General features: G+C 38.8%; 1 protein-coding gene across 1 annotated transcript; it reads right to left on the bottom strand.

Annotated features, from left to right (window-relative positions):
- Positions 1-6104: 6104 nt before the first annotated feature.
- On the bottom strand, positions 6105-26081 carry pdk1.S (pyruvate dehydrogenase kinase 1 S homeolog). Its single transcript, NM_001094582.1, is given in 11 exon segments — positions 6105-6553; positions 8134-8247; positions 9415-9525; positions 12000-12098; positions 13639-13715; positions 14127-14204; positions 16228-16323; positions 16988-17172; positions 20150-20221; positions 21021-21162; positions 25700-26081. Coding segments are annotated over 11 exon segments (1239 nt in total). The 5' UTR covers positions 25824-26081; the 3' UTR covers positions 6105-6412.
- Between the last annotated feature and the right edge of the window lie 222 nt (positions 26082-26303).

Genomic DNA, 26303 nt, shown 5'->3' with positions numbered 1-26303 from the left:
TGTCTGATATGTAATCTGTTTTATAACCACTTTCCTACAGTGGCCGCTCTCTCTTTAGTCTCGAAAAGGTGAGATTTTTTTTAATGTACTTTCATGTACTTTGTGGCCTTTATTCTCTTTGCACTTATTCCTGAAAGGGGAACTAAACTACCAGAAGATAAATATCAAGTGAAATTGCTCCTTGGAACACTTTACAATTTAAATGGTATTGTTTCAAGATATTGTTTGTTCACTACTAATAAAATGAATTTCAGACAGTTTTGCACCCTGCCAAGCCAGCAATCAGAAATGAACTTACTGAGCAGGAACCATCTCCGGGGGTTTGTCTCTCCATTTACAAACATTATATTGACTGAGAACACTGGTTTGCTTGTTGTGTGCCAGTCCCTTAGGAGACTAGTCTCTGCTCTGTAACGTCTAATTGCTGGTCATCTGACCAAACAGAACAGCAGGGGCTGCAGTGGTTTCAATTGATTATAATAATGTTAAAACTGCTACTGTCTTACTAACTGTTAATAATTCTTGCAACTTGCAAAAAAAGTGCCCTTAGAGCAATTTGACATTTTTTCAGGGTGTTAAGTTCCCCTTGAATAGGTTCCCCACGAAGACAAAAAGTTCTACAGGGAATCCTACTTCACGAGTTGCTGTTTGTCATAAGTAAGTGTGGTTTGTGTGTAAGCGATCGCTACTAACAGTGGCTGAGATTATGGTACAGGGAAGGGAGGTATAGCACTGATGGTACTTACTCTGCTAATACTACATCACTACTACATCACTACTACTGATAGGAGCACATTCCTTAACCATTGCTGAGACATAGACCTGCTATTTTTATTCCAATGGATTTTACCAATATTGCACAATTTGTCATTCAGCAACCACTGCAGCAAACTGAAGTCTTAAAGGGATTCTGTCATGGGAAAACACATCAGTTAATAGTGCTGGTCCAGCAGAATTCTGCACTGAAATCCAATTCTCAAAAGAGCAAACAGATTTTTTTTATATTCAATTTTGAAATCTGACATGGGGCTAGACATATTGTCAATTTCCCAGCTGCCCCCAGTCATGTGACTTGTGCCTGCACTTTAGGATGGAACTGCTTTCTGGCAGGCTGTTATTTCTCCTACTTAATGTAACTGAATCAGTCTCAGTGGGACTTGGCTTTTACCATTAAGTGCTGTTCTTTTATATATACCAGACAGCTATCTTGTGTCAGGGAGGTGCTATCTGTTTACCTTCCCATTGTTCTTTTGTTTGGCTGCTGGGGAGGGGGGGTTAAATCACTCCAACTTGCAGTACAGCAGTAAAGAGTGACTGAAGTTTATCAGAGCACAAGTCACATGACTGAGGCAGCAGGGAAACTAACAATATGTCTAGCCCCATGTCAGATTTCAAAATTGAATATGAAAAAATCTGTTTCCTCTTTTGAGAAATGGATTTCAGAGCAGAATTCTGCTGGAGCAGCACTATTAACTGATGTGTTTTGAAAAAACTGTGTTTTCCCCATGACTCCTTTAAGGTCTCACAATTAAATGATGTGCGTTCTGCTGCTTTTGTGCCCCCCCCCCCAAGGCAGAGCAAAGAGCACTGACAAACGGGTTCTGAGAGGCTGGACTGGAGTTGTGAATATCTATTTTATGTTGGAGGTGAGCTTGGGCTCCATTTGAGGATAGAAATAATGGGTATAGGAGGGTCATTTTGTACTGCTATAGAGCTATATAGGGGATGTGACTGCTGACTCAACCAACAGGCGGAAACCTGTATACCAGTAGTCTCCTTGCAGAAGAGCACCCCAAAATCTGGATTTTATGAGGATTTAATTGAAGAGTTATGGATTTAAAAAGAATGAAATGTTGAACCTGTTTATTCCCCATACAGAGCATTATAGTGTTTTATATTGAGCTGAAACTGTTGATTGAGGACCAAATCTTCCTTTAGCTCTTCTTTACCACTAAATTAACTTCTTTAACAAAAATAATGACATTTATTAGAATGTTTTTTTTTGTAAAAAGAAAAAAAAAGTTTTATATAATAAAACTGATTCTTTTCTGAGCCTGTGGTTATTTTGCCTTTACACACTCACATCATGGCTTGTGTCTCTGTGTCCCACATACAGCTCCTGTACAGCAATGTCACAGCCTGAGCCTTTAATAGAAATGTTATTATTATATGATGGGAAACTGCAGGTATCCTAGTGCTGCTGTCACTACCCACCTCCCTTATAACCTTCAGTTGCTCAGAGACTGTACCCCTTGCTGTGCACCTATTTAAATGCCAAACCCAACACTAGTTTTTATTTTGCAATCAAAGGGAAGTGCCAGTCATTCCTGGTGCATAAACAGCAGCTGTAATAAAGGAGTGCTTGCTACAGCTTATTGGACTGCTACAAACTTTCACCACCTTTCTTAGATCTTTCCCCTGATGTGACCACCAAAGGTGTATGATATCTGCTTAAATCTGACCCCCTTCTTTCCACAACACACTGTCACCATTGTGGAACTGAGAAGACCAATTGCTGTAGTTTTGAAAGTGAAATATTGTCCCATTTTTCATGATATAGGATTTCAGCTGCTTGGGGGTCTGGGGTTTCCTTTATTGTATTTTTCCCCCCCATAATGCACCAAAATGTTTCAATAGGCGACAGGTCTGGGCTGCAGGCGCCAGTTTTGCACCCAGACTCATTTCATTTACTTTGGCCCATGCCGTTGTAATATGTGCAGAACGTGGTTTGCTATTGTTTTGCTGAAATAAGCAGGGTTTTCCCTGAAAAAGAAATCTGGATTGCAACATTTATTGGTCCAATACCTATACCTATCACTCAACATTAATGGTGCCTTCCTAGATGTTCAAGCTCCTCATGCCGTGTGTGGTGAAGAGGAAATCCTCAAAATCTTTGCAATTTACATTAAAGCTGGCCATAGACATGCAGATTTTAGCCTTGTTATCCAACTTATAGTTGTACGTTGCAATCTTCAGACCTGTGATAACTGACCATTCCCCGTCGTATGGAAGTTATGTCCAACAAATAGAAGTGACAGTCACTCATTGATATCGTCAGGCAATACATTATTAGCCAACAGAAATCTAACTCATCCAATCAACTAAATGACTGATCCCTGTGGTACGATCCACTGTATCTTTAAACTTTATTTTTGCAGCTGTGGCCAGTTTTACGGGTTTTTACAGACGAGTGTTTGAAGCTGCGCTCCCCTTCGTTCTGTTTTTATGCGTTCAGCCGCAGGGGAGCGCAGGAGTAGACGCATTGTTTTTTCAATGGGACTGCACTCACACAGGCGCATGTAGGTGCTGAATGCAGGTTGAGACACAACATGTTGCATTTTTCCTGCGTTTGTCGCCTACATGTGCCTGTGTGAGTACAGCCCCATTGAAAAAAACTGAATGCGTCTACTCCTGCGCTCCCCTGTGGCTGAATGCATAAAAACGGAACGTAGCTTCAACCACTCATCTGTAAGAGCCCTAAAGGAGAATTTAAACCCCTCCCCCCCAGGTCTTAACACCTGTAAAAGCCCCATATCCTGTAATTATCCCTCGTTGCAGAATGAGAGCAGTGGAGTTCATGGACACCATCTTCTTATCTGCGGTAAGTAAACGGCGTATCGGTGCATGTGCAGTTGGAGCAGTCATCTGTTTCCTTAGAACTGACCATGTGCTAAAAGTGACAAAAGTTGTCAAAGTTAAGGAAGAAGATCCAAAGCGCGGGAAGATTTAACTTAAACTATTGTGATATTTGCCTGCACAGTGAGAGAGGGGTTGCCCTCCCAATCCTTACTTCTCTGGGATTTGCTCTTTTTTTAGCATTCTACAACTTTAGCAGTCTTTTGTTTCCCTTCCCAACCTTTTTTTTTTTTTTTGAAACGTGTTGCTGGCAGCAAATTAAAAAAAAAACAAGCAGATACTTTTCAGTTAACAAATACTTTTTACTTTGTGTTTGATACTGTATGTTGTCTACGATTTGCAATTAAATCATCCCATTCTATTTTTTATTGAAAATTTTAACCAAAGCCTCAGCCTGGTTTGGAAACAGGCTGCTCACATGATCTTGTAAGATCTCCATACCGGCAGTCAATCCACTAATTACACATTTTGTTGAATTGGAATGTATTTAACAAATCATTTTAATGGGTTAATCTTGAACAAATATATTTGAAAAAAAATGTATTTTTTCCCCAATCCCTTCATGTTCTAATGAATTTCAGTTGGATTGTTGCACAGATTTCCTACATTTTATGTCAAAATTTTGCCCATAAGGAAAGGTCTTTTAACTTAGGTGGGCCAAAAGTTAGGCACCCCAAGTGATTGTATTGACTTACCTGAAACCCCGGGCCAGTGCTCCTATCAGCAGAAAACTGCAGCAGTCAGGGGGTCCTTCCAGTGAGCACCACGGAGCGATCGTCCTCCCCCAACCCCCTTCCCCAATCGTTCAATGGAAATGAATATATACAGCAAGAAAGCACACACCATTAATACACCATTACTTATTGTATTGCAATAGACATCCAGTCATACAGTGATTCAAATAGTTGTCATTCTTCTTTGCTTATCTTTCTTCACAAATCTCCATCCTCCAATCTAACTTCCACACTGCTGCTTGATTGCCAGGGACATTTAGTTGTCCATAGTAACCAGCAATGCATTCAGCCCAATGACTGACAGTTAGTGCAATGACTGGGATGAAAAAAACACCCATTTCTATAACCTATTGATTCACATTTGCACACAAGGACGTGAGTCGGTCTATATACAGTGGGCTGGTACTGGATGCAAGGCTTCAGCCTTTATTACTGATATGTATAATACATTTTTATCCATTGTCTCCATAAAAGCATCCTCTGGAACAAAGCTCCTCACACTTCATCTATAAGCAAATTACAATTCCTGGCTTCCCCAGCAGTGGCCTGTAGTTCCACTATATGTAGATCTCCGTGGTACGAATACTTCTCCATTTATTACAGCAACCAGGTTGTAACCTACACTAGTTGCAACTACTTATCAGAACCAGACAATGAGCAGGTAAATTGGCAATGTCACATATTGGCAGAATTAAGGCCACATTCCAATAGAGTTTAGATTCTCTCTCCAGTGGAGCAATAAATATAGCAGGAGTTGGGGAAATTCATTATAAGAGGAATAAATATGAGTCCAGAGAAATTACCCAATACCCAGAAATCATGTCACTGTAGTTCACCTATGATAGTTAATCACATTCTGGTTTATACAGAGTAAAGCTGACCATACAAGAATAGGCTATATACCCAATATTACTGACCAAATGAGATCCTAATACAGACCTATTGACACCCCTCATCAATGATCCAATGTGACCTCACCCAATAGGATTTTCTTACCCACCTCCAGATATCAGGCCTCCACCCACCTGCCAATAATTGGCAATTTAGTCAGGTGGTGCTGCATTAACTTATGGCAGTTTTAACAATTCCCCATACTGTGACTAATACTTAGGGGGTTATTTACTAAACTTCAAATGCAAAAATCACGAAACATTATTGATTTTTTTTTTTTTTTATAAAATCAAGAGTCACGAATTTGTTAAATCCTGAGAATGGAAAAGTCAGAATCAGAAAATCCGGCATCTCAGACCTGTCTAGATTGCATATGGGAAAAGTCCCAAATGATTTTTTTTTTTGATGTGCGAAGTTGATGTGCGAAGTTGATGTGCGAAGTTTTCGGATGAAATTTCAGAGAAAATAGGATGAAAAAATCGTGAAAATCTGATTTTTTTTTTTTCAGCAAAGCAAATTCTCGGGAAAAAACCGGAGCAGATTTGATCGGAGTTTGTATCAGAAAATATATAATATAATATTGAGCTAAATTTGGACTTTGACAAATAACCCCCTAAGTGTACACTCCGTGGGGCTCATTTATCAACACTGGGCAAATTTGCTCATGGGCAGTTACCCATAGCAACCAATCACCTATTAGCTTTTTAAAGCCAGCTGCAAGTAGATTAATGAATGCAACAATCTGATTGGTTGCCATGGGTTATTGCCCAGTGTTGATAAATGACCCCCTCTGGGTCTTTGTCTCCTGAACACCAAGGGGTAACTCATAAAAGTGAACTCTGGTTCTCCCCGCCTGCGATTATTTTATTTCCTGTCCCTGGCACAGATTAAAAGGAAACAAAAGCATAATAGAAAAAAAAAAAAAAACGGGCTGAGCCACCCTTTTAAAAATGGGTGGGGAGCCAGAACAAGAGTCACAGGCAAAATGCAACAATAATGTGTGTGTTAAGAGCAAACCTGAAGTACAAATGGTGCAGCCTGTCACTTGAATAACTGCTGATGATGTACACATTACATGTGAGAGGCTGACAGAAAGGCAATTGCCATGTTACATTAGAGGCTCTTAAATCTCTGCGCTGAGCATTCGTCATTCAGTTGCTGCGAAAGGTGGTCATGTCCTTGGGCTCACTGCTAGGGACGCACCAATCGTCTGCTTCATGGTTGGTCTTGTAATGTTTCCAGGCAGATTTGTTGTACACCGGAAGCCTCTCCACTGACTCCGTTGATAAAGCCTGGTGGGGAGAAGGGTTAAAATACAATTACTGCTTTCAGTTACTGCTCTGTAACAATTCATTTTCACTAGCAGATGTAAATTAATTCAAAGTATTCCGACTGTAGAGCCATGTAACAGGCAAAAGCTGCCAATCTGTAGTGGAGCTGCTGTATTAAGCCATAGACAGTCACTAGTTATTGGGCTAGTGGGGGGAGGACTATAGAAGAAAAAACTCTCATATAATACAGGTATGAGATCTGTTATCCGGAAACCCGCTATCCAAAAAGCTCCAAATTACGGAATGGCCGGCTCCCATAGACTCCATTTTATCCAGATTATCAACATTTTTTAAAATGATTACCCTTTTCTCTGGAATAATAAAACAATACCTTGTACTTGATCCAAAATAAGATATAATTAACCCTTATTGGAAGCAAATCCAGCCTGTTGGGTTAATTTAATGTTTACATGATTTTCTAGTAGACTTAAGACAATGAAGATCCAAATTACGGAAAGATCGGTTATCCGGAAAACCCCAAGTCCCCAGAATTCTGGATAACCGCTCCCATACCTATATAGGATATGTGTTGCCAATAAACAGTTGGTAGGTGATGGATGTAGAGAAACAAACTTTAAGGGGGTTATTTATCAAGGTCCAAATTTAGCTCATTATATCTAATACTTCAAGCAACTCAAATTCCTGAATAGACCTTATTTATGAAGAAAAAAGCCTGAAAAATAGGGTTGGGCAAACTTTGGAGCTTTCCCCGTAAACTCCAAATTGTTTCTGCATAAACTACGATTTTTTCGAAGTTTTCTGCCGAAACCCCAAAATCGGTAGGGACATCAGAACGGACACTGGAACCTTCCCCATTGACTTATACAGGGCCTCGAGAGCTTTTAGATGCCGGGGTTTCAGATTCTGAGTTTTTAGACCATCGAACTTTAATAAATCTCGAAAAATTCATAGTTTTTTTTTTTGCTCCAAAAACTACAAATTATTCAAGGTTTGGATTTTCGGAGCTTGATAAATAACCCCCTGTATGATAAATACTTTTACATCATGGCTATCCTTGTGTTGAAAACAAAACTAAGTACAGTACAACTTAATACAATAGAACTTTAGTTGTGCATCGTGTGCCTGTTTGTAGACTCTATAAAAGGAGTTCTCTGGTCCAAGTCGAGCAAAGTGCAGACTGAATACAAGTCATGTAACTATATATCAGTGATCCCCAACCAGTAGCTCGCGATCAACATGTTGCTCTCCAACCCCTTGGATGTTGCTCTCTGTGTCCTCAGAGCAGATGATTATTTTTGAATTCCAGATTGCATAAAAACTAAGTATAGTGCCAAGTAGAGCCTCTTGTAGGTTGCCAGTCCACATAGGGGCAACCAAATAGCCAATCACAGCCCTTATTTGGCACCCCAAGGGACTATTTTATGCTTGTGTTGCTCCCCAACTCTTTTTACATTTGAATTTGGCTCACGGGTAAAAAAAAGGTTGGGGACCCCTGCTATATATAAACAAATAAAAGCCAGAAATTGCCAAGAACATCCTGCAAGGAAGAAGAATTCTACTCCCATTTCTTGATGTTATACCTTGAAGTATATAACAGAATCTGTCCCATATCCCTCCAATGAATATAACTTCAAGTCTCCTTGAAAATACTTGGCATAGAGGCGAGATATTGGCAAGCCATATCCAAACCCGGCCTGCAACAGAGAGGATTAATGGGAAATGCATCAATAGACATAACAGATATAGATTTGTTCTTTATTTGCCTATTCCTAATATTATATGGCTGCCACCATTTTTTTTTTTTTTTAATGACAAATGTTAAAAATATATTGGCAAGAATTATTCTTTGAGTGCTGCAGTAGGATTATGCATGAAACAAAAAATAAGGAAAGCACACACTGTTAAATCAAAAAATGAAAAATTTATTGCATGCTAGTTACCCCACATGGCAACAGCATGTCGCCCTACGCGTTTCGACCTACAAAGGTCTTCATCAGGGGCACAAAAAATAATAAAAAAGGCAGGTAGGATTATGCATCTACTACTACTTATTTCTGTCATTTCTTATGCTCAAATGTATCTGTGACAATAGGCATTGTATCCACCATTTAATAATTTTAATAAACTCTAGGGTTGTTGTTATTTTCTCAGCTAAACAGGGAAACTAAAGCTACTCCATGTTTGGCCCTAGCAAGGTGGAGAATCAGATTACCAGTACAGGTATGGGGTCCATTATCCGGAAACCAGAAAGCTCCAATTTACGGAATAGCCGTCTCCCACAGACTCCATTTTATCCAAATAATCCAAATGATAAATATTATTTCATTTTTTTCTGTAATAATAAAACAGTACCTTGTACTTGATCCAAACTGAGATAGAATGAATCCTTATTGGAAACAAAACCAGCCTATTGGGTTTATTTAATGTTTACATGATTTTCTAGTAGACTTATGGTATGATGATCCAAACTACGGAAAGATCAGTTATCCGGAAAACCCCAGGTCCCAAGAATTCTGCATAACAGGTCCCATACCTGCACCAGAAATCAGGGAGATGTTATGAGAGGGATGTGTGATGATGAAGATATTATCTTTACCCAGGTAGTGTGAGCCAGCAATTGGATTTTGATTTTGTGTAATGCCATTGGTACTGCACACAACCTGGATGGGTCATATACCTTAGTAGTATAGATTCCCTCTTTCATTATTTATGGGAACCCCGCATTCTCCATGTCACACAGTATTTTATGCCCCTTAGTGCTCCTGTGCATGTGTTTGGACCATATAATATATGAGATATTTGGAGAATGCTGCATCACAATTTAAATGGCTTCGATTTGTATAGGCAGTAATAAAACAAACCAATGGGGTTGCGCGGGATGTCTCCATTCGAGGCAGAGGTGCAGTAGAATACATGTAATTGAACAATCGCTCGATTTTCCTTAAAGGGACTCCTCCACCTCGATCACTGAGCTGTAACACAAACAACATGAACAACAGAAGCAAACAAAATGTAATTTTCTGTGATAAACACTGATGTTTGACATAAGTTGCCTATAATTATCAGTACATCACATTTTGCTGTGTAAATGGCAGCTGCACATGAGGAAGATCTAAGCGAATGTGACACATAGAATCTGCTCCTTCTCTTCTACATGTGCCTGCTTTCGCTTCTGGTTAAATTGCTTTGTGCCGGGTGCAAGTTCAGCTATGTCTGACATTAGGGGGCAGATTTATTAAATGTCGAATTGAAAATTCCAATTTTCAAAAAAAAATTATGGACAAAACTCTCAAATTCGAATTGGGAATTATCCAAACTCGATTCGAGTTTTAATTTGATTCCTAGATTCATCACACTCTGGCCCTTTAAGAACGCAAATTCAACTATTCGCCACCTAATTCATTTAAAAACTGCATTTTGTGTTCAATTATGTTATCTTTGACTAATAGTTAACGGTTTTTGATGAGCAGAAACATTTAAGTGTGACAAACATGCAAAAGAATAAGAAATCAGGAAGGGGGCAAATAGTTTTTCACACCACTGTATGTATGTATGTATATATATATATATATATATATATATATATATATATATATATCTGGCATAAAAGTACAATTGTGCCCATACTGTAGATTCCACAACATGTAGTGCAGCAACAACCAAAAACCCTGGCACAGAAATGGTTAGCAGGAAGCAGTTGAAAATATTTGTAGAGCAGTTATGGCATACATATATTTTTTCCAGGAAAAAAGAATTTAGTGATTAAACGGTAGACTGATTGAATGTACAAAGTGTTAGCTTGTGACAGCTTATAGGAGGATACATAAAGCTCTCCATTCCTGCAGCTAAATGGCAGAAATCTCAGTTTATGAATTAACCCTTCTCCAAGCTCTACTGGATGCATTTGATGCATTGCTGCACACAGGAGCAGAGAGGGTGGCTGCAAACAGTTGCATTTTATGCCATTATGGCCCTAATCCTACTCTATTCAGCACAGCAACATAGGCAGGGTTATTTAGAGCTGTGTTCAGAATATCAGTGCATTTAAAAAGTGAATAAAGCTCGAAATCCTTATAATAGATTTTATTTCTATTGGATTAGGTTCGGGGTATTGGGCTGGCCACTCCATAACTTCAATCTTGTTGCTCGTTTACTGGTGTTTTAGGGTCTTGTTGAAACACCCATTTCAAGGGCATTTCCTCTTTGACATAAGGCAACATGACCTCTTCAAGTATTTTGATGTATTGAAACTGATCCATGATCCCTGGTATGAGATAAATAAACCCAACACCATAATATGAGAAACATCCCTAGATCATGATACTTGTGCCACCATGCTTGACAGTCTTCACATTGTACCGCTTAAATTCAGTGTTTGGGGGTCATCTGACAAACTGTCTGCGGCTAGACCCAAAAAGAATAATGCTTTCATCAGTCCACAAAATGTTGTGCCATTTCTCTTTAGGCCAGTCAATGTGTTCTTGCAAATATTATCTTGTTTAGTAGGGTGCATTCAATTCCCTGACCGCCTCCAAGACAAATAACATCCAAGCTGTATATAGGGAAGAAGCACACCAACTTGTACCAGCTTAAACATTGTTCACATTTTATTGCAGAAATTATAGCACAAGTTTTCTTGGACCAGCCCCTTCCCCGTTGCACCTGAGGAAGGGGTTGGTCCCTAAAAGCTTGTGCTACAATTTCTGCAATAAAATGTGAACAAGGTTTAAGCTGGTACAAGTTGGTGTGCTTCTTCCCTATATACAGTTTTGGCAAATTGTAAGTCCTTCAGCTTCAACCTCTTTCCCAAAAATGGGACTTTGCGGGGGCTTCTTGCCGATGGCTTGGCTTTACATAGGCATCTTCTAATTGTAGCAGTACTCACAGGTAGCTTCTTTAATCTTCCTGGAGCTTATCATTGGCTGAGTCTGCCATTTTGGCTTTTCTTCTATCCATTAGAATGGTAGTTTTCCATTTTCTTCCACATCCTTCAGGTTTTGGTTGCCATTTTAAAGCATTGGAGATCATTTTAGCTGAGCAGACTATCATTTTCTGCACTTCTTTATATGTTTTCCCCTCTCCAATCAACTTTTTAATCAAAGTTAGCTGTTCTTCTGAACAATGTCTGGAATAACTAATTTTACTCCTTCCTTTAATAAGGGCCCTAATTGACACCTGATTTTTCACAGAATGAATTAATCCCTAATTGAACTCCACACTGCTATTAGTTGGAACAAGCTATTATATTATGTTGAACAAGCATCACTTAATGGTTCAATTACACAGAATCAGCAGCATGCATGCCATGACTGTTGGTTTTCTATTGCTCTACAACACCTACTAGTAAATTATTTGCCATGTAGAAATAGAATTTCTACCAAAATCAGAGATTGATCAAGTTACTGTACTTGTCATTAGTCAGGAAGTATGCAAGAAGTGAAATTACCTTAACTGATAAATCCTCACTGCCCAAAGCCACATGCACTTTGATAGGAGGATAGACTCCTTTGTCTGCCTGGAATTCCATGGTGGCTCTCATTGCATTCTGCAAGAAAAAAAAAAAGAAAAGGTCAAGATCTGCAATCCATGAAATGCACAACTGTCCGACATGCCATTCCCCATAAACTGCAACTAGCCACAGCAACCAGACAAGTTTTCACAATCCAGGGGTGTGCCAAGCACTCAAGCTGCAGTTAAATGTCAACATGCTCTCTCCCAGTCATAAATGGAAGTCAGCTAACAATTAGTCTGGGGCATTGCATTGCACAATGTAGTAGCTTTCATATTTTATATATATATTTTTTATATATCCTATCTTGGATTTTGATGCACCATTAAACAAAATGATTTACTAATCAGCCTATATTGTGATATATATATATATATATATATTTACAAATGACTTTGAAAGCAGCAAGTATGTTGCAGGGAGTGCTGGTCTGAGAATAATTGGTATATATACTGTATATATATATATATATATATATATATATATACATACACACACACTTTGATAAAGGGCACGATGCATGCCCGAAACGTAGCCTGATGTTTTATATTTAATACACAATTTTTGATTAAGTGAGTGCTGCCTTACCTGCGTTTTTTTTGTATGAGGAGGAGGAGAGACCCGACAATCCCCCCAAAGGCTGTGCACCACAAACGTTCTCGTTAACAGGAGAGTGCTGTCAGTTGCTGAGCTTAGGGAATGACTTGTATTGTATTATATTTATTCAGTATAATTTGAGTCAGTCCCTAAGCTAAGTAAGTGACAGCAGCACAGAGCATGTGCAGTGAATCAGCAGGAAAAAAGATGGGGAACTTCAGGGGTACATTTGGAGAGACAGATCTTTACAGCTTAAGGGCTGTGGTTGCCTTGAGCTGGTACAAAAGTCCAAAACATAATGTACAACATTTCTACCTTACTGCTTTAGTTAAGCTTTAGTTCTCCTTTAATGAAGGAATACAGGGGCTGTACAATAAACATAGCATAGGCCTGCTGCAATTTCTAAATCCCATTATTTTCCAGGTATAGTATATGTAAAGGTAAATACACTTTTATTAAAGATTGAGGCTAATGAATTGTGCATAATAAGACAAATGCAAGCTATCACATTTCCCTTTGAATTATGAATGCTTTCTTCCGAAAGTGTTGTGGGTATTTTCGTGATCCCAGATCCACAATTTTCCAGATTTATCATTTCATATCAATTATCATATCAATTTCTTCCCTGCGGCTTTAATTTTTTCAAAGATTTATTGGAATTAGATATTCTACTTTAGCGATATCCCTGATCTCTTTAAATGGACGTAGAATGCACAACGTTGGTGAGCAGAGAAAAGTCTTTTTGAAAATTATGTTAAGTGAACAGAGAAGTCATCTGACATTTATGTGGCGAGCTGTGCTACTTCCAAATGTTCGCATCTTTTAGTTTGCTAATGCTAAATTCTGACACACTACCGTAACATTAAATTCCTATCTTATCTATGATGGAAAAAAGCATTTTAACAAGGAGAATGTGAACCCACCAGCTCTGGGCATGTCCTCCTGTTCAATGTTTGGCATAAGAAGAGATTCTACAAACCTTGAAAAGTTCAAACACCATGTGGTAGAGATGAGATGGTACATACACCACTTGAATGGGCTGTCCTTGAGATTTAGCTAGAAATACAGAAAGAAAAATGAATGCATAATGATGCAGACATATTCAGAATCATTTGCAGAGATTATACATCATTTTCAACAGTCCCTGTCCCTGAGGAGCTTACAATTTGAAATCCTTGTCACGTGCACATATGCCATGGTCAGTTTTGATAAGAAGCCAGTTAGCCTGCTTGTATATTTTATGAAGTGCTGGAAGAAACCCACACAAGTGCAGCACACAGAATCTCTGCAGGTAGTGCCCTGGATAGAAACCTAGTACCTCAGTAATGCAAGGCAACTAACAAATACACCACTACGCTGCCCCTTTTTTCTTTGTAAAAAAAATATCCCACAACCCACCAAGTGTGTGTGGCCTTCTAAATACATTTTATATAAAATTAAATATGAAGAAAGTGGAAGAACTCTTACCATTGAACTCGGTTAGCTCTAATTCCGGAGAGCTCATGTAATATAAATCACACAGATGTTTTGCATTTTCATATCCATCTAAGTAATAATGGAAATAAAGTCACAAAAAGTCCAGTTTCTAATTTCGATACATGTAAATCATAAGCACTCACAAAGTGTAGTGGGACAGCAAGCCTTTGAGTCACTGAACTACAACTCCACTGGCCCTAGAGAGCTAGGAAGAGTTAAAGGAACTTTAACATCAAAAAATTCAAATGTTTTAAAGTAATAAAAATATAATGAAGTCTTTGCCCTGCACTGGTAGAACTACTGTGTTTGCATCAGAATCACTATTATTGTTTATATAAATAAGCTCCTGTGTAGCAACGGAGACCATGCAAAGGAGAAAGGGCTCAGGTTACACAACATATAACAAATAAGCTCTGTAGAACATAAAGGTGTTATCTGTTATCCACCATTTAGCCTGTGCCATATAGCCTTTTTTTTTTAATTTCTGCTATTGCTACACAGCAGCTTGTTTATAGGACATATAGGAGTGTTTCTGAAGCAAACAGATTAGTTTTACCAGTGCAGGGCAACAGTACATGATAGTTTTGATAGTTCATAACAATTTGAAGTTACAGTTCCATTAAGCAATGGATGGAATACATCCAGAGTCTTTCTTACTAGCTTAACGTGATTTAACACAAGATACATTCTCTGTTATTGCTGGGAGTTGTAGTCTAGATATATTTCAATAGTGCTAGACTGCTAAGGAAGATTGCTATGCTGTTGGCTGTAAACTGATATGGCTCTCCTGTTTATTAGTGTAATCACAGATGAATTGTGCATATGCAACTTGATACTGCAACTTCACTCTCAGCCACTGAAAATTTTCAAAGTAACTGCAGGCTCTCAGTGGGTTCACTCAAAATGGTGTGGATAAGAACTACCCCAGTGAGCACTGCTGGATTAATAATCACCAGCTGCAGAATGTCTCTACTTGCGTGACTCCCTTCTGGCTGGCACCTCTGCTCTGTAAAGTTCAGAATGCCTTGAAAACAGTCCAGCTTCCTCTGCAGTTATAGGCCATGTCCATGTAGTACTACTGTGAGTTATACAAGAGTCCCAGACCCCCACCCACATAAAGGCATCATGTTGCATACCTTGCCTCTTTTTATCTAGGTCACAGAATTCCAAGGTGACCTCCATATACTGAGAACACAGATAATACGACTGCAATCATTCTTAATACAAGTAGTGATCATTTTGTTTCTCAGTTTAAAGAATAAATATGAGTATACAGGTATGGGACCTGTTATCCATAATGCTCCGGGCCTGGGGTTTTCCAGAAAAGAAGTCTTTCTGTATTTTTGGATCACCATACTAAATATTTTTTTTTAAAGGTAATGCTTTATTTGTTTTCAAGAACATTAAACATTCACAAACAATAAACAATTCTATTACAATTTTTGTCATTGTATTAGCTTTACATTAGGTCTCATATTTGCTCCCTCACTACAGGTTAACCGTACTTAAAAACTATTATCTTACTACTGGATTATTTAAACATTTGCGGAGTCGTTCCTAGGTTGAACTCCAGGGCCTGACTCCCACCAGGGACTTATCGAATTTATCAAATTATTTAATTGACTCAATGGGAGATGGTCTTCCTGTAATTTGAAACCTTCTGGATAATGGATCCCATACCTGTATAAGCATTTATTTTCCATCCAAGCATATTCCGCCATGTTTCATTATTACTTGATTTCTAACAGATTAATTTCAGGCCATGCTTCCTATAAGGAAGCACTATAAGTTCCACACAAGCTAATGTGTCAAAATATCTACAAAGTCTATAGGCAGCATATTGTAACTAAAGATGCAGACCAGCATACAGAGGTCAGGTTGAGTTGTATACACTATAGTGAAGGGGCTACCTCTATATTAAGAGCATGACAGTCTATTATATCATGGAGACCACTATATTTAATCATTTATGGACTTATTTAACTTATAGGATGTGTGTATATTAACGTTATTGTTAGTATTACATGTTTCTCAGTCTATGAATTTTAATCCAAATAAAAATTTGACAGCCAGGTTAGTGATTTGACTTCACCTTTAACAACGTCGACAACGTTGCATGTTGGGTCAATGCTGCCGATGTGCTTCGGATGTGCTGGATTCACTTTCACTTTCCCTCCAAAGAGCAAAGCTGCAAATCAGAAAAAAGGGAAGAATTCATAAATCTATTTGAATTCTAAGCACAGGGTTGTCTGGAAATTTCTCAATGATTGATCAGCTTTCTATCAAAAGAAACACTGATATTATTCTGAGGCAATTCTCTTTCTAATTTGCATTTGATTTCTGCCCCACTTTAAGCTTAAATTTAAAATGGGTCAGCAACACCAGGCAAGCAGAAACCAGATTCATTCCAAGGCTATATTTTTAGAAGTATTGATTACTTTTCTTAAGTCTTAAGTAGTGGCAAAAAGGTTTTTGTCCTTGAGAAAGGTTCCTGTGTGGAACCGAAACGTCAGCTTAATAAACCATCATCTTTATCCATCAGATAACCTTTTTCCTCCTTCTTTGTGCAAAAAAATCTGCAACTTTGTTTCAAATACTTTGCACTAGTTTAAACTAAAATTATACGTTTACAGGTCATCAATTGTACTCCAGTGCATTTATTCGGCAGTGGTTTATAGTTAGCAGGTGCTTCTGAGCTGATTAACATTTAGAGACCATTGGAGTCCCATAAATGAAATTAAATGAATCCTGGACACAACGTACTTCTGATCTATAATAAATGGTTAACTAAGCAGCAGGACATCTAAATAACATCTAAGTATACCACGCACAATAAAATGACAGTTACTTACTGTGTTGATTTAGCAGCATTCTAATTGATATGCGACTCATGTAAAAGCGGTCTAAAAAATACTGCACATTCTGAGAAGTTACTGGATCGACCCCAAAACTATCTTTATATTCAACCACTCCCTGAGCCATAGTTGGGATGACATCATTGTGCCGATTCCTGATGGTGATCACTGTGTCTGAGAATCTGTTGTAAAGACAAAAATAAGGCCTCTTTCATTTCTTTTAGGCAAGTTGAGAAAAGGGCCCATTCATTTCAACAGTCATCAGATTTGGATGAATGCATTCAACTGAAAGTACACTCCAGTTTTGAATGTATATGATTTATATACAGTTACCTGCATATTAAGGTGTCAAATATATAAGAGGAAAGAAGTCTCTATCCTGCACATCTTACAGTCTACCCGACTTGAGCACATAGGGACTTACAGTGGTGTGAAAAACTATTTGCCCCCTTCCTGATTTCTTATTCTTTTGCATGTTTGTCACACAAAATGTTTCTGATCATCAAACACATTTAACTATTAGTCAAAGATAACACAAGTAAACACAAAATGCAGTTTTTAAATGAGGGTTTTTATTATTTAGGGAGAAAAGAAATCCAAACCTGTGTGAAAAAGTAATTGCCCCCTGAACCTAATAACTGGTTGGGCCACCTTTAGCAGCAATAACTGCAATCAAGCGTTTGCGATAACTTGCAACGAGTCGCTCTGGAGGAATTTTGGCCCACTCATCTTCGCAGAATTGTTGTAATTCAGCTTTATTTGAGGGTTTTCTAGCATGAACCGCCTTTTTAAGGTCATGCCACAACATCTCAATAGGATTCAGGTCAGGACTTTGACTAGGCCACTCCATAGTCTTCATTTTGTTTTTCTTCAGCCATTCAGAGGTGGATTTGCTGGTGTGTTTTGGGTCATTGTCCTGCTGCAGCACCCAAGATCGCTTCAGCTTGAGTTGATGAACAGATGGCCGGACATTCTCCTTCAGGATTTTTTGGTAGACAGTAGAATTCATGGTTCCATCTATCACAGCAAGTCTTCCAGGTCCTGAAGCAGCAAAACAACCCCAGACCATCACACTACCACCACCATATTTTACTGTTGGTATGATGTTCTTTTTCTGAAATGCTGTGTTACTTTTACGCCAGATGTAACGGGACGCGCACCTTCCAAAAAGTTCAACTTTTGTCTCGTCGGTCCACAAGGTATTTTCCCAAAAGTCTTGGCAATCATTGAGATGTTTTTTAGCAAAATTGAGACGAGCCTTAATGTTCTTTTTGCTTAAAAGTGGTTTGCGCCTTGGAAATCTGCCATGCAGGCCGTTTTTGCCCAGTCTCTTTCTTATGGTGGAGTCGTGAACACTGACCTTAATTGAGGCAAGTGAGGCCTGCAGTTCTTTAGATGTTGTCCTGGGGTCTTTTGTGGCCTCTCGGATGAGTTGTCTCTGCGCTCTTGGGGTAATTTTGGTCGGCCGGCCACTCCTGGGAAGGTTCACCACTGTTCCATGTTTTTGCCATTTGTGGATAATGGCTCTCACTGTGGTTCGCTGGAGTCCCAAAGCTTTAGAAATGGCTTTAGAACCTTTGAAATTGAACTCAGGTATGATAAACCACAGTTAAGTTATTTTTTAACAAGGGAGGCAATCACTTTTTCACACAGGAGTTTTTTTTCTCCCTTAATAACGTAAACCTTCATTTAAAAACTGCATTTTGTGTTCAATTATGTTATCTTTGACTAATAGTTAACGGTTTTTGATGAGCAGAAACATTTAAGTGTGACAAACATGCAAAAGAATAAGAAATCAGGAAGGGGGAAAATAGTTTTTCACACCACTGTATTTACTACTAAGGGCTCGACTGCTAGTTTTAAATTCATGCAAGTTTGCACCTGTTAAATCACATACACAGCAAGAATGTGCATGAGTACCCATGGAGGTTTAAAGAATCCTTGTTTTTCTGTACATTATGCATGTGCTAGTAAACTCTGACAATCAACTAACTCCTAGGGAGCTATTTATAATGCTGTATAAAACCAAAACCGTCATAAAAAGGTGTAAAAAGCTGTGTAAAATGAATTTGCGAAGTGTGTTTTATGCCGTGGGAATGTCAGATTTACTGGTTACTTTAGCTTCAAACCTTTATAAGGAACTCCTGGCAAAGCCCCTGTATAAAAAAAAATACATAAAAACCCCACAGTTCTTTACATGGCCTGTCAATGCGTGATGAATTTTGTGTCTGTTTTTTTGCACCACAAATTAAATCTAACCCCCTAGACTCCTGGGTTTAACCAACTATGGTCTTAAAAGCTTGTGACTTTGGATTAGTCATTTAGAGCATAACTGGGCACGAACTTGCTGCGCTTGGGAGAGGTAATGTATTCAGCCAGAGGAAAGAGTGCCCAAGTACATAGCTCCTTAACCAGTACGGAAAAACACTGAGGAGAGGTGGCTGATACAGTTAAAGGGTTGTTCAATACTTTTTTCATTTCAGCCGGTTTCAGAGAGTTAACCAGAAATAAAGACTTTTTCCAATATTTTCTATTTTCTATGTGTGACTGTTTCTCTAATATTAAAGTGTAAAGTTTCATTCTCCACCCTCTAAAGCAGCTCTGGGAGGGGGTCGCCGACCCTGTAAACTGTTCTAAATTGATACATTTAGTTTATGCATTTCTTACCTTTGGCCCTGCTGAGCAGAATCCCTGAGTTTCATTAAAGGCAGCTGTTAGAATTGATACAATAGTTGCCGATATTCCCACAGATGCATTAAGCTCACCAGAGACAGGGACATTAAGCTTTAAAAACTTAGATTTTGGGGAAATGGTAAAAAATACAAAATGGAAAGTAATTGATAAAAGTCTTTATTTCTGGGGAACAATCGGGAAAACACAAAAAAAGTGTTTGAAAGGTGAACAGCCCCTTTAAGAACACCAAACACATCAAGCATCAAGTGCTATAGTACTCACTGCATCATAGAAGTTCAATTCATCTGGTGATGTACAAGCACTACAGACTACAAGTTTTTGTTAGGGGGCTGCAGCCCTGACAATATAACAGTTTATAAAAGTGCCATTCCCATAATACCGAGTCCTGAAGATGGCATTGCTGAAACTGAGAAATTGCATTAGCAGCTGTATAAATAAATGCAATTAAGAGTATGGCATACTTACTTTCGGACTGTATTTGGGTCCTCTGTATTGGTGTCCTTGAAATCAATTATTTCTTGGAAGCTCTGAACATACCTGCAAGAGAGACAAACATATGTGGAACACAGGGACCATTACCCAAACTGATCTCAGTGATTGCATCTGTAGTAGATTCACTTAAGGAGATGACTGCATTTTTATTCTTGAAATACTATATAACCACTTCCATTTTTTTTTTTACTTTTTCAACCTGCTTTTTATATTTAAATGCAACCATAACCAATATATAGGCAGACATGGTGATGTTTCACTGCATTTCCAACCCTGGCCAGGTACCACCATATTCAAAGCCACCAGCAGATCCCACTTCTTCATCTGTGAACGTTATTTCATTTACATCCATTTTTAATCTGTGTCAGTACTCAAAGCAGCTAAGCAGCTCAGCAGAAGTGTGGAGTACTAACAGCTACCTGAATGATCATTGTAAAATACATGTTGGAGGAAAGGATTCAGACAACTGGTAGCAGCTCAGAAGATAAAATGAATAAATCACTCCCACAGTTAAAAGAAAAATCATATAAAAATTAACAATTGTTGTGTCAATAGAGTCACTCGTGAACCTATATTGAGTTTTAAGCCTTTTGTGACACATTATATAGTTTGGAATGATAGCTGGAGCAGAAACTGAAAGAGGGTGGTAACAATGAATAAAAGTATATGTGCCATTTAATGTTCTTTAATGTTCTTTTTCATGACAGTTTACTCTTATTAAGGAACCATACCTCCCTACCTTCTTAATTGTGCTGTTTCAGACAAATCATCCTACTTATGATTTTAGATGGTTTCAAAGCTTGTCAAACCAACCAAGGGACAGAAATTCATTGCTGTTCCTTACCAGCTCTGAACCAGCCTAATGGATGGCATCTTCAAGAGGTTGTCTGGAAGCAAATTTATCTCTTTCATGATGTTTGCTAATCGTACTGGCAATTCATGCCTCAGAAATATAAATGAGGTCTTTTCACACGCATTCACTGAACCTGGAAAAGAAAAAGCGAACATAATTAGGAAAAATAGGATTATTTTTCTTAAAGGATCATGCCAGTTTACAAACTTGAAATAAAACCTTCCCTTTTCCCCCCATTATCGATTCTGTTATAGGACCACGGAACTATTTATTTTATTTACCCAATTAATAACTAGGGTTTTTTTGTATGCTTTCCCTTAAATTCATATGCAGTCTTCTGCATTATTACATCTGTCCACTGGAATGCACAAGTTGAAGTTGTCTCCATCAGTAATATAAGAACTGCCTACTCCTTAAACTGCTGCATACTTACAATCCTCTTTTCTACTAAACATATAATACATTTCTTTGTATGGTCAAATAAGTTCTCTGTTGTGGCCTGTCCATCTCTCGTAGTGCAATACGCAGGTATTGGCCTGTGTTTTTAATGGCTGATATGGTGTAAGATTTGTCATTCATTCCCATGGCAAAACTTGTTCTGTTCATTCAAACGAATGTAGTTTCCTCATAAACTTTGAGTGGATAATCATCCAGGCAGGGTGATCTGCAGCAGCCATTAAACAGCTTTATGCCTTGCACTGCAGGTAACAAGATAAGCTATTGAGTAGACAATGGGTTCTTGTTCTCTAATAAAGGGCAGGATGAATTAAAACAGTTTATGATACAGTCTGGGCAGGGCTGAAGGTCATGTTCTCTCAATTTTACATGTACTTTTATTGTTACTCAGCAACAGCAGAGGCATGGCTAGAACTTACTTTGGGCTCTGCAGAAAAAGTTACAGAACCCCATAAGCCTTTTTGCAGATCAGCTACTTTATAACCATATTTCTTTTCATAAAAATGGTCACTGCTCTTTCACCGTTGTTCCTTAAAGAAAAACTAAACTCATGTAATAAAAAGATATTGGCATAATAACATAAATGTAAAAAGTCAGCACTCCTCTAGCCACAATTCCGAAACCCGTCATGCTTCTCCATAAGGAGTCTTGGCTTGGCAATAGCTGCTTCTGTCACATTGTAAAAAATTCTAATAATGAGTTAACCCAAAAGAGCATTTAAAATGGTATATTTATTTGTGCTGGCTCGATATAAAACACTTGGGAAGATGATTTTTTTTTTTTGGCCCTGCCCTTTTGAGTTGAACTTTAACCCAACATTACTATTTATTTCTCTGTATTTTAGATCCTAAGTATTCTTTTTTTTTCAACTCTCTTAGACTATTGGTTTTATTCTGTCACGTTCGTTCCACAGTCAGGTCAGGCTGCACAGAGAATCGCAAGGAACAGTTTAATAATGATTTAATTAGCGACTACATTGGCCAAACCATTTTCAAGATTTTCATTATGCCTGGGTAATACTAACCCCACCGATTCTCTTACGCTGGGGTATTGAGCCGTCTGTGCTCACTAACCCTGCCTGGGTTACACCCCAGGGGTTCAATATGAGTCTGACAATTCGATGACTACAGTAATCTTCATTCATGGGATCCTGATATCTCAACATAAAGGGGTGGTTCAACTTTAAGTTAACTTTTAGTGTGTTACAAAATGATTAATTCAATTGGTCTTCATTATTTATTTTCTAGAATTCCTTAATTATTTGCCTTCTTCTTCTGACTGTTTCCCGTTTTCTAAAAACGAATGCTCTGTAAGGCTACAAATGTACTGTTATTGCTACTTATTATTCATCTTTCTATTAAGGCCCTCATCTACTCATATTCCAATCTCTTATCCAAATCAATGCATGGTTACTATGATAATTTGGACCCCACCAACTAAATTGATGAAATTGCAAACTGGAGAGCTGCTGAATAAAAAGCTAACTCAAAAAACACAAATAATAAAAAATGAAAACCAATTACAAATTGTCTCAGAATGTCACTGTCTACATCATACTAAAAGTAAATTTAAAAGTGAAGCACCCCTTTACTGCAGAAAGTGAGACCTAGTCAGACTTTCAGCATTCCTATTTGCTCTTCAAGCAGAGTACCAATAGCCCAGGGCATGGTGATCCCACCCATATTATCATTTATGGAGGGGGCATTCCATAATAGCATAGCACTAAATAGAATCACGTCCCTCCCAAAGGTCACTATCATCTCACATACTGTCAGAAAGAAAATGATTCATTAGCTGCATTAGATGGAAGGGAACAAAGTCAGTTATATTTTGACCTCCTTTCTATTTATACACCACTCTGTATTTACTAAAATTGTACTGGTGATCAGCACTTTCTTCCTTATCTTTATTAAAAGGCTAATGTCAGACTGGGAGACTATTTCCAGTAGCATTTAACAGAGGGGTGTTATTCAAATCCTACCCACCCCCCAATATATAACATGCGATTGCTAGTTACACAACCAGAAAGCGCTCTCAATGTGGCAACATGTATAGAGATGGGGCTCTGTATGCAGGCATCCTACTTTGTTTGCAGATGATCAACAATGAAAGAGTCATTCTGCCACATTAAATTCACTAAGGTGCCTAGATCTCAGGCCTGATTACAGAATTCATTCCATGAGGCCTTGCCCATAACAATGAATGGCCAAGGTATATAGGCCTTTAGCATTTGCTAATAAGTGATAAGATTTTGCTCTTGAACTCCGGTTTGTTTTTCTAAATAGTGCATGGTACAGTAGGGGGTAATTAGAAAGTATGTACAGAGACAGTGGGGATCAACATGAGAAAATACAGGGGGCAACTAAAACAATGTGCTTATTATACCTTTATACCTACAAGATAGGCCTTATAGTGTGCCAAAATAAAAATCTAATGATGACAATCCACCTGACTTTTTTTTTATCCCCCCCCCCCTACTTTTATTTGCTTTCTAGACATGCACAAAATAAGGTATCGGATCACACACAAACCCTTGCAGGAGCACCCCAGTACATTTTTTTCACAAACACTGTTACAAAGGGGTCTGTGGTCCCAAAGTTTTTTTTGTGGTTTATTTGCTCACTCTACCCTAACACACGTGAGAATATGAAAAGTGGGAGTATGTCACAGCATGCAGTGACCACAAAAAAAGTAAATTTACAGTAACAATGTCACATTTCGATGTAAAGGCTCTGAACCATGCTATTTAAAGAAGATTGAAGCTGTGGTTCACCCATGGTCATAGCCAGTATATTTTATGGTTAGTTTTTCAGCATCAATAGGAACCCACAATAAACAGAAGCTGTACTGTCATAGGCAGTAAATGTACAATAGCACTGCCCATCTGTCTATACACAATCCCAAGCAGGCCCAACATTTGCCACTGCCCAGTTTGTACCTGGCATCAGCAGTGAATTGCTCAACTTTAACAAAACAAGACTCTTACCCATAATAAACCAAAGCACACAATAAACATGTTGCTGTTACAGGCTTTCTGCAGTTGATTGCTCAAGTTAATAACCCGTAGCAACCAATCAAAATTTGGCTTCAAGTCTTACTGTATCAAAGCTGCAATGGGTTATCAGTTTGGAGAAAAATTATTATGTACGTATCAGGTATTTTTAAAGAGCTTTAACATATTCCACAGTGCTGTTAAATAAATAGGTTTATACAAAGAACATACAGAATTACATACATAGCAGCCAGTAACCAGTACAAAAGGTAAAGAGGGCCCAACCCAAAACAGCTTAACAATCTAAAAGGTACATTCGTTTTGGGAAGTGGGGGGAAATGTAACCCACATCAATCAAACAGCACAAAACTGTGATCAATGGGACTTAAACCAAAAAATAAATAAATCCTTTTTTTGCCTAATGAAAGAAATTCTAATCTTACTCTCCAATACGCAGATTATTAATAGTTTTAAAGTTATTTATCAATATAACTGCTGCAGAAAGCAGCATCTGTCTATTACTTCCTATTCTCTGCCCTTATGGGTCTGACTTTTGTAACAATGTAAGAAGCAGCCTGCTACATGAGGAAGAAGCTTGCAATTATAACTACGAACATATTGTTTCAAATTTGCAAATAACTCAAAACCATAAAAACTAAATGTCATTCTAAGCAACTTCCAATATTCGTTCATTACAAGTCTTGTAACCTTATAATGAACGAATATTGGAAGTTGCTTAGAATGACATTTTCTTTCGTTAGGCAAAACTGTATTTTTTGGCTTTACGTCCCTTTTATCAGCTCCAAGATAAAGGAAACCCATTATTTACACCAATTTTACGGATTAAAGGGGCCACCTGCAGCTCCCACTGTCCTGCCCATCACTGGGTGCTTTTTAGACTAGAAATATAAAAAGTCAGAGATCAATGTGATGATGAAGTGGCACATTTGATTGGACTGTAGGAGGGGTGCTGGGAGGGCAACAGATTGGATAGCAAGTTGTAGTGTGTGTGTAATAGAAATAGCCAACAACTGTTCCATTATATACTTACACTGGGGCTCCTGGAATAGCTGGGCCACCATCACATGCCCTCCCTGAAACCCAGCACAGTGAAATCACCAGGGCCCCAGATCCTGGATGCAGCAGCAGCATCCCCTGACCAACAGACCCGAGGCACTAAAGACGTGACACAAAAAGGGCCCTCAGCGGACCCCCAACTCACCGAAATCCAGGAACTGTTTCATGGACAGGGGGGACGGCGAAAACTTGGAGTAGAAGTCCACCTGACTCGTGGTACTGCTGCTGGATAAGGGGGCGCTTTTCATCAAAGCCCTGAGTAGCCTCATCTTCTCCCTGGCACACAGCGGGCACTGGCACACAGCGGGCACTAGCAACTAATGAGCACAGTGAGGTACAGTACATTCCCTCCTCCTCGCTCAACATTCACCCAGCATGCACCACTAATCGTCGCCTCATATACAGGCTTCCCCAAGAGCTCGTCAGTGCCCAAAAGCTGCCCGAGTGGCACCACCCACCAGCCATACACCAGAAGACCCCTAGCCCCAGTGCCCAGCAGCTGCTCAGTCCACAGCCTCTCACACGCGTCATTCTTTATTCAACCAACTAGTGAAGCCGGAGTGAAAATGGGCGGTGCCTATTCCCCCACACAGTTCCGTCCCACCTCTGCCTATCAGAAAGGGAGAAGTGCTGTAGGGGGCGGGTCAATAGGGGTCTAAACAGGAAGCCATTTTGGGGAAAGTTGTTTTTTTCTCATTGGCGCGCTCAGCGGTGGACTATAGAATTGTGGATCAGAAGCAATTCTATAG

The sequence above is a fragment of the Xenopus laevis genome, chromosome 9_10S, assembly GCF_017654675.1.
Source record: "Xenopus laevis strain J_2021 chromosome 9_10S, Xenopus_laevis_v10.1, whole genome shotgun sequence".
NCBI lineage: Eukaryota > Metazoa > Chordata > Amphibia > Anura > Pipidae > Xenopus > Xenopus laevis.
The sequence above is the reverse complement of the archived record's forward strand: the minus strand, read 5'-3'. Positions and strand labels throughout refer to the sequence as shown.